General features: G+C 39.4%; 1 protein-coding gene across 10 annotated transcripts in view; it reads left to right on the top strand.

The window, feature by feature from the left end:
- The window catches only part of ABCC9 (ATP binding cassette subfamily C member 9), a 106,567-nt gene that overhangs the window by 84,438 nt on the left and 8,046 nt on the right, over positions 1–14,083 (top strand). For 9 of the 10 annotated variants that reach the window (XM_074357778.1, XM_074357781.1, XM_074357779.1 and 6 more), the window contains 6 exons: positions 5,217–5,318; positions 6,000–6,120; positions 7,351–7,481; positions 8,227–8,305; positions 10,158–10,266; positions 11,635–11,738. In XM_074357778.1, the coding sequence (XP_074213879.1) occupies positions 5,217–5,318; positions 6,000–6,120; positions 7,351–7,481; positions 8,227–8,305; positions 10,158–10,266; positions 11,635–11,738 (646 nt within the window). Of the gene's footprint in view, positions 1–5,216; positions 5,319–5,999; positions 6,121–7,350; positions 7,482–8,226; positions 8,306–10,157; positions 10,267–11,634; positions 11,739–13,537; positions 14,078–14,083 lie in introns of those variants that run through there. The other variant, XM_074357783.1, reaches the window with a different exon arrangement.

Raw genomic sequence — 14,083 nt, 5'->3', positions numbered from 1 at the left:
AGATTCAGCCCTAACTTCACATTTTCTGGACTTTAAAATAACTCAGGTTTGTTTATGTTATGGGTGAAATTTGTCATAATGTTTTCAGCTAATGGCAAGACAAACAACCCCAGAAGCAAAAACTCATTTTGTGTTTGTTAGTCGCTAGATTACATAAGTTAATGGAATGGCAAATATTTGTATAACTTCAGCTTTTTTTTTTTTTTTTTTCAAATGAGCAAATTTGACAAGTGAACAGATGTACTCATTTCCTTCCCTGAGCTGAACAGGCCTGGGAGAGACAGGGACCTTCTGTGTTTTAAGCCAGCAGAGGATCACATTAGCCTAAAATGTACAAAATTGCAATGAATCATCTATTGTCTTCTGTCCTATATAAAGTAGAAGGATGGACACAAGCTTCGGCATCGAGCAGGCTTGGTCCAGCAAGTTCATTAATTTATTTGAGTCCCACTTCCTCATCTATAAAATAGGAGTAAGAATATTATCTCATGGGGGTGGGGGGAGGGTGTTAGGATTAAAAATAAGAATATAAACCCCCTGGCTCACTGATTACAAAGTGCACTTGACAAATGTCTTTTGAAAGGATGGATGAATGAGTAAATGAGTGGAAGCAGTACCTGCCCTGCTAAGTGGCTAATAAACCAAGCAGCCGGCGTACGAAGTCAGAGACAGATGTTTTGGAGGGAAGGGAATGTCGTTTGCCGACTGGTCTGCGTGATCTGCAATATGAATAAGCTCCCTGGGTGGAAATGATGAGTTGACTATAATCTTTTAAAAATAATTATCTATCAGTTTTTGAAGAGGAAAAGGTTTATCCGTGCTTAATGCAAGAACTTCACCTCCACTGATTAAGCATACTTACCATAGGCAGGTTTCCTCTCAAAACTCAGCAGAGCAGAGAGGGCAGATGGTAATGGAAATTTGATAACATTGAAATGAAGGAGCCCAAGTTACAATCTGAGTTGTTGATGGACAGATATAGGTGGATAGGGACCCCTGCCCACCCCCCTCCACCTCCGTGAGCTATAGTTGCCATCATTTCTCACCGTTGTTTACAGAGATCTCAACCGGTATAACAGTCATTGCATTGAAATTATTCATCAACATGATGCAATTATATTTCACAAATTTTGGATAGATGCATTTCTTCCAGGTAGCTGTGGGGACTGGGCAGGGGCAGGGCAGATTTTTCTTCTGAATTACCTGTAAATAACATAAAGGCAGGTAAAGTGTTTAGGATTTATAACAAAACCAAAATACTATTCCTAGATTTTACCCAGACCATAAATCCTTGTTTTAAGCTTCTGTTTCTTTGTTTAAATCTGTTTTCTCCAAGGAAAAGAAATCATAGCTGAATAACAGAATTCATGATGAAGTAGCTTAATCAAAGAATGCCCTAAAATTATAGGGGAGAAATGTCAGTCATTACCTTTGTATTTTGATTTACCTGAAGTTGAAGATCAAGTATGTTTCTTAGGGGCAAGTGTGTTTTCTTTGGACTTGAGGTGAGTGGTTGACTTGACTCCTGTTTCTATGCCTTAGCACTTCCTACTGTCAGGTTAATGGACAAATGTTTAACAGGCATCTTCAAGCAAACCACAAGTTCCTCTCTCAAAGCCAGAAGACAAGATGTTAGAGGCTTCAGACTGCCAAGAAAGGGAAGGTCAGGAAAGATGAGAGAGGACCAGCAGCCAAATTCAGAATGGGTTCGTTTAGCTCGACTCATACCCGCTACCTTGCCTACTCCTCAACCCTTGAAAAGGCAGCTGGACCTACTTGAATAGAAAAGAATTCTAGTTCCACCTGTAGAAACCTAAAATGACTAATATTTGAAAAAGGAAGGGCAGAATCTGCTATTCATTCTGTTACCTTATAATGCATTTGTCTTGTCTTTATTTTCTGTGTTGTATAATCTTTCCATGGTTTGCTCCCTCATCTCATGATTGGAACTCTCCCTTAAACACCAGTGCAAAAAGTTAAAGAATCCTTTGCTTCTCTTTCTGGTCAGTAAAGGTAAATTTTGGTCAGAAACTTGTTGGTTTTTGCAACGTTCCAGGCATATCTGCTGACAGAAGTCAAGGTCCAGAGTCCTTAGTGTGTGATTTGTCTCTTTCGTCTATTGTATTTATGCATCAATGAGTCTATGTGTGTATGCACACACACACACACACACCCTTAGTCTGCTAGAGAACCCCAGAGATCCAGCCTAAAACCAGTCAGATTTGTTCTCCTTGTTCTTGGAGTACACTACTTTTTCATTAGAACCAGAATATTAGAATATTTATTTGAATATAAGTGTTAACCGTCCAAGGACATATGCCACAGTAGGAACATTGAATAAACAAAGTTAATAACTCCAATTAGGAAATTACCTTTCTCCCAATTGTACACACGTAAGTGTGACCCCATCACTACTGAGCTTCTGTGGACATGTCCACATCCCTGGAGACACAATTTCAGTTTGAAATAAATGGACCTTATGTCAGAAATATGAACATAGAGATACAGGATCTTGGAGACTGGGGTGTGAACTGCTCTCCAAACCCCAGAGCTGGACACATTCTGCCTTGTGAGTCATTTACAAAGAGTAAGTAATGAGAACTTCTATTCAGCACAGTGACTCTGCATTGATCTTGTCTATAGTATTTACAACTCCCTCCATCCCCTGTTTTTTGATATATTACTCAGTCAGTTAACAAAAATATCAGCTTATTGCAAATATTCTTGGAGCTCCTATAGCCGAAACACAACTAAACGATACCAGGATAGGGTACAGGGATTGGGCATAATTCGGAAGAGGCCAGCAAGATTTCCTGATGCAGATTTGGGAATTCCACCAACTCTAATTCATGGACTCCTGACCCAGATGGAGAGAAAGAGGGGAAAACTTATCTTAGTTTTCTGAGGCTATTTTTCTCTTCATTCTCAATTTTAGCTTTCCAGAGCAAGGCCACTGAATTCTGTGAACAGATAATCTCAAGGAGAAGGAGGGAAAGGAAGGCAGAGTGAAAACACCTTTTGTTGAATTCGGGAAGATCCCTAAGCCCCACCCGATTTTTATTTATTATCTATTTGTTAAAAAATTATATGGCTCTCTTTTTTTGTTGTTGTTGTTATTGTTTGATTTTTGGATTTGGGAGGATTTTTGTTTGTTTGTTTTTGTTTTTCTGTTTTTTGCCTGGTCGTGTTAGGCAAGAGTTAAGACAATTACAAGTCATTCCCTTTCTCTGGCTCAACACTGTTCCCTGTGGAAGGTGGAGCCCCGCCCACCATGTTCATTTCGTACTCATTTTGAATTAGGAAAAAAAAATAAATAAATAAAGGTCACTATACACTCAAATCCAAAAAGGACAAGAATCCAAAAGAATAAAATAATTTGGTTGGTGGGAAAGGAGCCAGACTGTGACCACCCAGGTTGCCTGGGCCGTGGAGGGGGCGGGGTGCTTCCCATCTGGGCGCCCAGTGAGGGAGGCCGCAGTCGTCTGCGGTGTGTCACTGCAGCCTAACCTTTGAATGCTGCTTACGCTCTTCTGTTCCCCACAGCGTTTTCTCTTCATCCCTCTGCACTAAACAGTTCCAGTTCTTTGGCGTCGGTGTTCCCATGTGCGAAAATTGTGTAACTCTATCTAAAGGGTGTCTCTCCAAGGCTTTGTCTTGCTGTGTGGTGAAAGGATAAAAGAAAAATCACATGGAGAAGCCAAAAAAAAAAAAAAGAAAGAAAGAAAGACTTGAGAATCAACAGGCTAAAGGGAAAATAGTCTTCAAGATAAGCCCGCCTGAGAGTCTATGTTATGAAACAGCACAGAGCTTTTTTGTGTGTCCCTAACTCCGTGATAGGCAGGTGTGCACTGATCTTGTAATCTGACGGCCCGGACACCCAGGGGAACCATAGCTGTGGGCGTCTGAGGGCTACGTGAAAGAAAGAGATGGGGTTGCGATTAACCATGTACACGTCGGTTTTATAAATTACACTTTTCACTGTCATCCCACGTATGGGTAGATGTCATTGAATTGCTAGAAAGCTGACAAGAGGCTTCTTTTTTGACATAGGAATCAAAGGCTTCCCTTCTAGAGGGGCATGTTGAATTCACAAATTCGATGGAAGGTATCATTCATTGCTAGACTGATAAAATGTACTATCGTTGGCCCCTCTTTGAGAATGGGTAATTCATATATGTCGTAGTTTCTATTTCCTATGGATTAGAGCCTCTCCTTCCATCATATCACTTTGACTGAAGGTGTTTTTTCATTGAATGGATTGAGTGGGATGTGGAAGGCCTTAGAAGTAGAAAATATGCTACTAGTGGTCCCTAAGTGTTTACTCTCCTGTATGTGAGTTGTTCAGACCATCTGCTTCTCCTTAACTTACTGCCTTTAAGGAAAGGAAAGAAGGTGTAATTGTAGAATCACTTTGTAGTTTATTCAGCTCATTAAGTTTGAATGGTAAAGGAAGTGGAGAATGGGGAGCTAACATAAGCTCTTATGTACCTGTCAATCTCACGCATCTATATTCTTGTATTGTTTGAAGGAAAGTGATTGGAATTTAGTGATTTTGCAATGAGATTTCTTCATAGACACTGTTCACAAAGGAGCTTCCTCTCATACACAGATTGAGGTAAAATTCTAGTCAAATGCCTCCAAAAATCTCCAGTTCCTTAGGAAAAAGCCTTGTTGAGCAGTGAGAGTAATCCAGGAGTGAGCTGAAAAGCATCTCATTGATATAACTAAAAGATGACACGAATAGCACTTTTTAAACAGTTACATATACTTTTAAAAGAATCTATGAATGAACGAATGGTTGGATGGATGAATGAATGAGGCTCTTCTTTCCAGTGAGGTCAGCTGGGAGGAAGTGGAGAATAGAAATTAATAAAAACATGCCTTGCTTCAAGCCCTTAATGTATATGTTGCCCACAGAGATTTCTCAGATGCCAGCTGGCATATTTCTTTACATCAAGCTGGGAGTACCTTGCGGGACGTATGCCCTGGTACTAACTTACTTTCTGAGACTTATTGCACAAACTCTTAATGGGTCTTTTTAGAAAAGATAATATGGAAATAACAATTTTATAACATAACTTTAACTTGCATTTGAAACTTAAAAGGACACACGGTGAACAACGTCTGTTCTCTAGTGATCATCTGAATTGACTGAGATCTTTGATTTAAGAACCCGAGAAAAATCTTTCAACATTTTTTTTTTGCTCCCTTTTTAGGATTATCTGGGAGCCTGCATTGTCCTCACTGCATCTATTGCGTCCATTAGTGGATCTTCCAATTCTGGACTGGTGGGCTTGGGTCTTCTGTACGCACTTACGGTAGGTATAGATGAAAATCTCTCTCTTCTTGTGCAGTGTTGGAAATACTTTCCATAGTTATTATCAACTCTTAATCATGGATGTTAGAGTAGAAATTAGAAATTCATAACAAGATGACCGCCTGAAAATAATAGTAGATTTGCGTTCCAACCCAGCATTTTAGAACAGCATGGATTCATTTCTGATATTGTGAACCAATTTTCAGAAACTCCTCAAACCTGATGGTCAAGGCTGTTTGGGATTCTTGTCCTGACTTGTTCACAACCCATTTAGGGGCACTAACTTTAATGTGACTGTAAGTGAGGTAGGTGGAAACAGAGGTACCTACAACTGTCCACTGTGCAGGCAAACCAGAAGAGTTCACAGAACAGCAACACTTGAGGACCCATGAAGAAGAGCGGGGGGATACCTTCTTTGTCAGCTTTATCCCTCGATGTCCTCTCTAGCCTCTGATATCCTGTAGCACTTATGAGTTGTACCTCCACGAACTGTCCAAGTCATCCTACCTCTTAATATCCAGTGTTTACAAGAATTGCTACTTCAGGGGGAGGGAAATAGCTCTGTGGTAGAGTGCATGCTTAGCATGCATGGGGTCCTGGGTTCAATCCCCAGTACCTCCATTTGAAAAAAAAAATGATTACTTCATTTTATATGTGTTAAATTTTTTGTCACCTGACACAGATAACCAACTACTTGAATTGGGTTGTGAGGAACTTGGCTGACCTGGAGGTCCAGATGGGGGCAGTGAAGAAAGTGAACAGTTTCTTGACTATGGAATCTGAGAACTATGAAGGCACTATGGGTATGGTTCTGAATGTTATTTTGTTTCCCTTAAATAGTAATTTGAAAAGTATCAGTTGTGTGTCAGGCATGTTGTCATTTTTGCTTTGGTTTTCCACTTCAGTGTCCATAGAATTCCCCCTCATCTTGACTTTGCTTGATAATGGACACCTGAACCTGAAAAGATGTGGTTATTTATGCCTGAAAAGTCTTGTATACAACCAGGATCCAAATATATATTACTGAGTAGTATTTAAAGAGGATTATAAAAAACATTTGGGCCTTTTATTACATTAATTACCAACCTAAACTGTGAACTAGTGTATTTTCTTTCTCAACATCTTATTAACTTAGATGCCAGTAAACTTGGATCTTATACTGAGAATTCTTAGCCTTGCTAGAATAAAGCTGGCCAGAAATTCAATACTGAGGGCAGAATCATCTTCCTTAAATGCAAATCTCATGCTTAAAATGTGTTTTTTTGCCAAAAATCCTTCAATAGTTCTCCATGTCTTCAGGGACAAAATCCAGATAACGTAGCTCAATCCACTAGACCCTTCATTAGTCAACCCTCACCCACCTACCCAGTCTCATCTCTCATTAGCCATGTATACATCTTTTACTCTGGCCATACCAACATGCTATGCTTTCTTTTGATCTTTGCTCTTCTCTCTAGATACATATTTGAAACAGATCTCCTAACTCTTAAGATTTACCTTAAGCACCATCTCCTCTTGAAACCCTCCTGGAACTCTTGGGTTACCATCATCTCTGCTCCCAGAGCACCTTGCGTTGGCCTCCATCGCTTGATTCTCCATGCAGTCCTGAAGGAGCTCACCCACTTGTATGTTCCTCCCAGGACCCAGTGAGCACCTGGAAGCATAGTTTCCATCTCCATAGTCCTGACATCTTACACAACACCCCTCACATTTTAAGCACTCTAATATTTGATGACCATCTGACTGAACAAATAAAACCATTCACGGATGAACTATCATAAATAGAGTTGAGTGATGGAATGTTGGGAGATAGGATGCCAGTTAATGCTCTAAACACAAACACAAAAAATCTATTTTAAAAGTTCTTAATCAAGAGGCTTTTACACTGAATGTAATTTTAATTAAAAAAATAGAATTTGGTTCAATATTACTTTAAATTTAGAAAAAAATTGTGTGTGTGGTGTGTGTATAAGTATGTGTTTCTGTCTCTCTCTGTCTCTGTCTCTCTTCCGTACTCCATTCCCACCCCGTAGATCCTTCTCAAGTTCCAGAACATTGGCCTCAGGAAGGGGAGATCAAGATTCATGATCTGTGTGTCAGATATGAAAATAATCTGAAGCCTGTTCTTAAACACGTCAAGGCCTACATCAAACCTGGGCAAAAGGTATGGAATTCACTGCCTTTTGATTTATTTTATACAAAACCTCTGATGGAGCTGGTCCATCACCACCAGAGCTCTTTAGACATCCCAGCCAAACATATTCTCCGCAGGTCCCATAATATCCCCAACACTTTACAGGTCCGATTATCTGCGTAAAAGAGAAAATGGAGAGAGAGGATGCAGATAAAATATGTGTTCTCTAAGTTGTATCGCCATTCCTTCATCTCCCATAAAGATTGGAAAAGTGAACAATAGGCATGTTTTTCAAAATTTCTGGCTTTTGGCTCATGGCCATTCCAGATATCCCCTGGAGAACCTTTACATTTGTGCTAGCTCTAGTCCCAAAATGATTTATTTTAGTTATTGTGAAAAAGAGCAAGTGTGCAGAAAATGAACTCATTTTACTTTTTGTTGTAAAATCATCACTTCTAAGATAAAATGGAATACTCATTTATTAGTATCCAACAATATACTAAAATGCAAAAATGAAGCCACAGGGGGAAGACAACACAACCACATAGAAACAGAAAGAGTTAGAGTGGAATCATTGAAGATCTGATGAAGACCTCATGATTTTCCCCTAGTGATGAGAGCTCATGAGGGAGAAGTGGGAGGAGAAAGATGATGTTAATGCGACTGTTTAAACAGAGTTGTAGTTTCACCATGGTGTCTTATCTAAGTTAAAAATAGTTTTGTGTATTTTCTATCTTTTGTCTGAGTCCTCTCTGAGTGATGGTTGCTTTTTCAGGTGGGCATATGTGGTCGCACTGGCAGTGGGAAGTCATCTTTATCTCTGGCTTTCTTCAGGATGGTTGATATATTTGATGGTGAGTTACTAACTAAATTTTTTCATTGGCCATGTGTGCTTTTCCTTTAAAAAAAATGCAACTTCAATTTATGTAATCCTGCAGAAGTAAAAAGCAAACACTTATAAGGACTTTGTGTCTTGCAACCCATGGTTTAAGGCAGGTATCCCAGATAAACATTCTAGGAGTGGAGACAAAAACATAGAATTGGGGGGAAACAATTATTAGCCCTAACTCAGCTCTGGAAATTATTGTTAAAGAATTCTATTAAATTGGTAAAATGAAAACAAGGTCACCCATTTTGAAAAGCAGTAGATGGCGGTGGCATTCAAGAGGAAGGAAGAAAGAAAAAGACTGTCTCGCCTCCTGCAAACTAAAAATACATCTCTTTCCAACGACGGGAAAAAAAAATGCAAGGAGATAAGGAGTCTGCATTTTAATTTTGGTGCATGACTCTTAATAACATGGTTTAATGCTGTTGAGCGTTTTGTGAGGAGGCCACCTTCGCCATAAAGTGTCAAGCACGGGTTGACAATATACAAGAATATTTATTCATCCACAGACTTGTGAGTAACATATATGGAAGTAATTTCATCTTTGCTTTAGAAAAAATATGTCACATTATTTAGTCTACCAAGTGGGCTATAAATAGACCAGCACCTAAGCCGTCTTGAACGGAAGGGGGTTCGTCAGCTCCAGACGTGCTTACTGTCATTATCTGTGATGATTATGACAGTGGCGACAAGGCTTCACGTTGTTGTTGTGCGTGACAGTTCATATTATTTAATAGAATCTACACAACAGCTCTGTGAGATAAAGAGGTCAGTTAATGGGCAACGGAGTTGAACTGTGGTCATTGCAGGCTCTTTGGGGTTTAGTTTCAGGGACAGGGGCGGTACCTGCGTCTGGATTAGCAGCTCACTCTTTCCACGGTTGCTGATAACACACAGACACTTGAAGGAGTTTCAGTGGGATCTGAGCTAGTTACATCATCCAAAGACAATTGATTGAAAGTTTTTATTAAAAAACTGTGGCTATGATGGAAAGTACTAGATTAACATGATGCTCATGAGTCCAGAAGCATCATTCTGAGCCCCATGAGGGCTACTGACGACTGACTCTCTTTTTAATAACATTAGGCAATTGAGATTTTAATAGACAATATATTGTTCTTGGAAGAAAGTTTAAGCAAATCACTTTGCCTGCTCTTAAATCTAAATCCAGTTGGAAAAAGGACTATCGTCATCACTCTTTTCCTGGCAGGCTCATCTCATAGGGCAATATTGTCTTTGCACAAAGCAATATGATCAAGTAAATCAGTCGAGGTAAAGAAAGGACATCAAGTTTGCACAAGTCTATGCACAGTGTGGAGAAATCCACTAAAATGTGATATCTATGTCACAGAGTTTACGTTCTTACTTGTCCTGCACTGTACTGTTCAAGCAATAAAGGAGTGAATAAGACAGACAAAAGTTTCCATTTTCAAGGACCTAACATTCTAGTTGGAAGAGAAAGACAATAAAAAAGATCAATACATGTTTATAGAAGATCCTGTGAAGGAAAATAAAGCAGAGAACAGGATAAAGGAATATTGGAAGGAAGAAGACTATCGAGGGGAAATAGAAGTACTTTTGGTTTGTATGAGCCACATTAACTGAATAAAAAGTGGAAGTAAATTTACTCCTCTGGGAGTAAAGATCATCAAAATGTATATTTTTCTTAGACATGTACATTAATGTTTTTAATACTTAAATGGAAAGCTTCATCTTCTGAATTTCAACCCTGAACTAGGAAAGTACTTCCAATTTATATACAAATCTTATGGTTCTTGTCATTGTACCACATGCCCATCATTTCTGTTTTTCTTTAACAGGAAAGATTGTCATTGATGGGATAGACATTTCGAAACTGCCACTGCACACACTACGTTCTAGACTTTCAATCATCCTGCAGGATCCAATCCTGTTCAGTGGTTCTATTCGGTAGGTGATGTATTCAACAGAAACTCATGTGCCTCAGGATTAACCCTTTGGCTCATAGGAGGGTTTTGCTCAGAACTGCTTTTAAGGTAGGTGTGAAAGGACATTACCAAGATGAGATCAAATCTTCTGTCTGACAGCGTGCATTGGGGAACCTAGAGTGGCTTAATTAAGCTGCAGAAGCCCATCCTTTGTGCCTCCAGGAGCTCATCTCTTCTGTTTGATTCTAGAATTTTCTGTTTGATTCTACACATTTCCCCTCTGTACTTGGGGGCAGTGATTCTTGGCAGACATTTCTGAGATACCCACCCTTCAGATATCCTGCCGATCTCTTGTGTGTCTGGCTTCAGCTCAGCAGACAATTGAGTTTGGCCAATACCTTGATTCCCTTCCATCCCTCACAACTCTTCTTTCAGCCAGAATTGCTTTGGAGAAGACGCTACAGTCCTCTGCACATCTGGTTTGTAGTTTCTCATGGAAAAAAGAATGGAGGTATCTACTCTCTGCTAGGTGCTTTTTATATACTGTCTCACCACATCCTCAGAGCACCCTCTAGTGCACAGCTCACTGTCCCCATTTTACAGATGAGGGTTTTGAACCTCAGAGAAGCTGCAGCAGCACCCCCCCCCCCAAGTTTGTACACTTAGTAAGTGGTAGAACTGCCGTTCCAAATAAAGTTTGTCCAACTCCGAAGCCCCCCATGACGTCATCTACCAGATCATGCCTCTCATTGCATCCCCCCTCTGTTCTCTCTTGTTCCCCTCCTTCACCCACTTCATTGCAAAGGAGTATTTCCCACCTTTTACTAAATATTCCTTGTCTCAAACAGAAAATGTATGTAAGATTGCTCAATATTCAACTGTAAAATTATTTTCATTAAACGTTCTGGATGTATCAAGTTATCTAGCAATATCACAGTAAATCTGCTTTTCTGAACACACTTACGATGCATACTGTTATTGTGGTTGGTGCAGCACAGGTCGTCTGAAATAGCATTACATGTTTCCATTTAGATTTATGTGTTTAACACCAGTTCTGTAGGAATCATTTGCTAGACACTATTCAGGTTACATTAAACATAATATGAAAGTGGATGAACCCAATGTAATGAGTTTTACCAGGTCTTATCATGCATTTAAACGTACAACTTACATAAAAAACCATTGTTCATAGTAGTAAGGTTGTTCCTTCACTCATCAAGCATGCGTCGGACACCTGCTCCATCCTAAGGACTGTGGTAGACGCTGGGGATACAACAGCAGCCGAAACAAATACGATTTCCATTTTAAAGGAAAAACAGCAATAAGCAAACATAGATAAAAATGCATTTTTAAATTTATTGACTAATGAATCGATTTTTTTTCCCTACAGATTTAATTTAGATCCAGAATGCAAATGCACAGATGACCGACTCTGGGAGGCTCTAGAAATTGCGCAGTTGAAGAATATGGTCAAATCCCTACCAGGAGGTCTAGGTATATTTCTAAATAATGTATTTACTTTTTAGATATACAATGAATTCTACATGTCTCTACCTACATTTCATGCTAGAATCATAATTCTAGTGTTAAGTATCCTGATCTTTAAAATAATCTCCAAGGGGTGGGGAGTATAGCTCAGTGGTAGAGCACATGCTTAGCACGCACAAGATCATGGGTTCAATCCCCAATACCTCCATTAACAAAAAATAAATTAAAAGAAAAAAAAATTTCCTAAAGGTCATTAGGACACTTCATAATCTGGTGCTTTTGCATGGGATGCAAGAAGATGAACCTTATAACCTTCTGTTCTATGTGAGCACGCCAAAATATTCCAATTGGTACATCTATCTCTTTAGGCTTTCCACCATTGATGGGTACAGATCACTTGAATTAGACCGTTTCCTTATGGTCATTCTGCTCATGCGGTTTACATGATCACTTACCCTCAGTAAACAGACAGGAGGACTGGCGAGGCTGTTAGGTTCCAGGAGTCCCGGGTGCTATTTAGAAGCAAGCTCGTTCTCCACGGTGGCAGCCACTTTCTTTGCCACCAGGAGGGTATATTCCTTTTACTTATGTAACACAACTTTTGGAAGACATTATTTTCTGTTCTCTAGCTGCAGTATCAGTTTTGGAACTTGTGAAAGGAATGAAACAGGTTCTCTAATGATCACTGATACAAATTCAGTCCCAGAGGCAGTATAATTTCTAGCAAATAACTGATGACAAGACAAAAGAATTACATGAATAGTAAGAGATCAACATGATTAATGGAACAACAGAGAGTTCACGATATAGTTTTTAATTCATAAAAATGAACATTGGTAGTTTTGGACTTCTGTTTGCTTAAAATCTGAACTCATCATTTAGGAATGATATTGGAAAGATAATAGCTGGTTAGTATTCTAATTTTAATATGTAATATGTAGTTGCCAAATTGATTGTTTTGTTTGGCATCTAGTTTCCTTTAAAAATTAACCCACAAAATGAGATCATGTTTATTTGTTGGTTTGTTTGGGGAAGGGGACCTACTCAAAAACAATACCTTTTATGATTATAATTAAGTCCCAAGGAAAAGGCATCCCACAGACTGAAATGGAGACAGCATGCCTTTGAAGATAGGTTTATTGATCTTGCCAGCGTCAGGCTGTGGGAGTAATTCCTGAGGTCTAGATGAACTTTCCCATAGTAAGTTTTGATGTCTCCTCTGAACCCAGCAAAGGTACTTGAAAAACTGAAAAGTCTACCTGAGACAATGCTTATAGACCTTTTTACCCCTTGGTATTTAGAGACTTTTCCTTCCCCCCATTCATAGTTGGAAAGACAGGCAATTACATCTTCACAGTCCTCAATCACTAACATGAGAACTGCCTGTACCTGTTTGGAATCACGCACGTAGTATCTGGGGGTTACGGTACAGTGTGAGCAACAGGGGATTGTATTTACACTTGTAGCTGAAAATTGTTTATGCTCCTTCTCTTAATAAAGATGACATCAATTGCTTGATAAAGATCTGGTTTAAGCCACCTCTGGTGGAGAACATTCTTCACCCCCAGCTTCCTTCTTATTTATTATATACATTAAAATTTGGAGGCTAAGTGCATAACCCCCAAGCAAGAGAAATTATAAGAATTTGATGCAGTGAGACTATAATCAACAGAAAATTTCCCTCAGAACCCTACTTAAAGGGGTGTGACTCCTAATAAAATAGGTTATCTTGGAAATTATAAATTTATTCTTATCTGGGAAACAGAAGTTAAGCTAAACTCTCAATAGTAATTTATGAAATGCAGGTGAAAACCAAAAAGAGGGAACTGTAATGAGGACACTTTATCCACGCAACAGTGTTCCATTCAGCTACTATCACAGATGCCGTGAGACGTGCTGGGGATACAGTGATGAAAACAAACACAGTCCTCACCCACTGGGAGCTTATAGTCCAGTGGGGTAGTGTCAAGGAAACAGAACAGGTGTTGGAGTTGAGACTATTCCATTTCTTATCAAGCTCTACTACAAATTAGCTCTGCGATGTTGGGTAAGCCACTTCATCTCTTTGGGCCTTGGATAATTCTATTAAATAATCTTCTTAGAGAATTGTAATAAATAGATAATCTCCAAGATCTCCCAGCCTTTAAAACATGTTGGTAATCTCTATCCAATGATAAGGAGGCAATTTGCCATCCGTTGTCATCTCCAGGTTCCTCTTGGCTTTGCCAGTATGAAATCCTTGCGCCAGTACAAAGTGAGGTCCAGCATGCTCTTATAGGGCACCATGTGGTTTTCAGCCGTTTGCCCAAGGACAATGCTAGTAGGGTTGCTTGAGTGAAGTCCTTGCGTCC

Source organism: Camelus bactrianus, chromosome 34, assembly GCF_048773025.1.
Source record: "Camelus bactrianus isolate YW-2024 breed Bactrian camel chromosome 34, ASM4877302v1, whole genome shotgun sequence".
NCBI lineage: Eukaryota > Metazoa > Chordata > Mammalia > Artiodactyla > Camelidae > Camelus > Camelus bactrianus.
The sequence above is the reverse complement of the archived record's forward strand: the minus strand, read 5'-3'. Positions and strand labels throughout refer to the sequence as shown.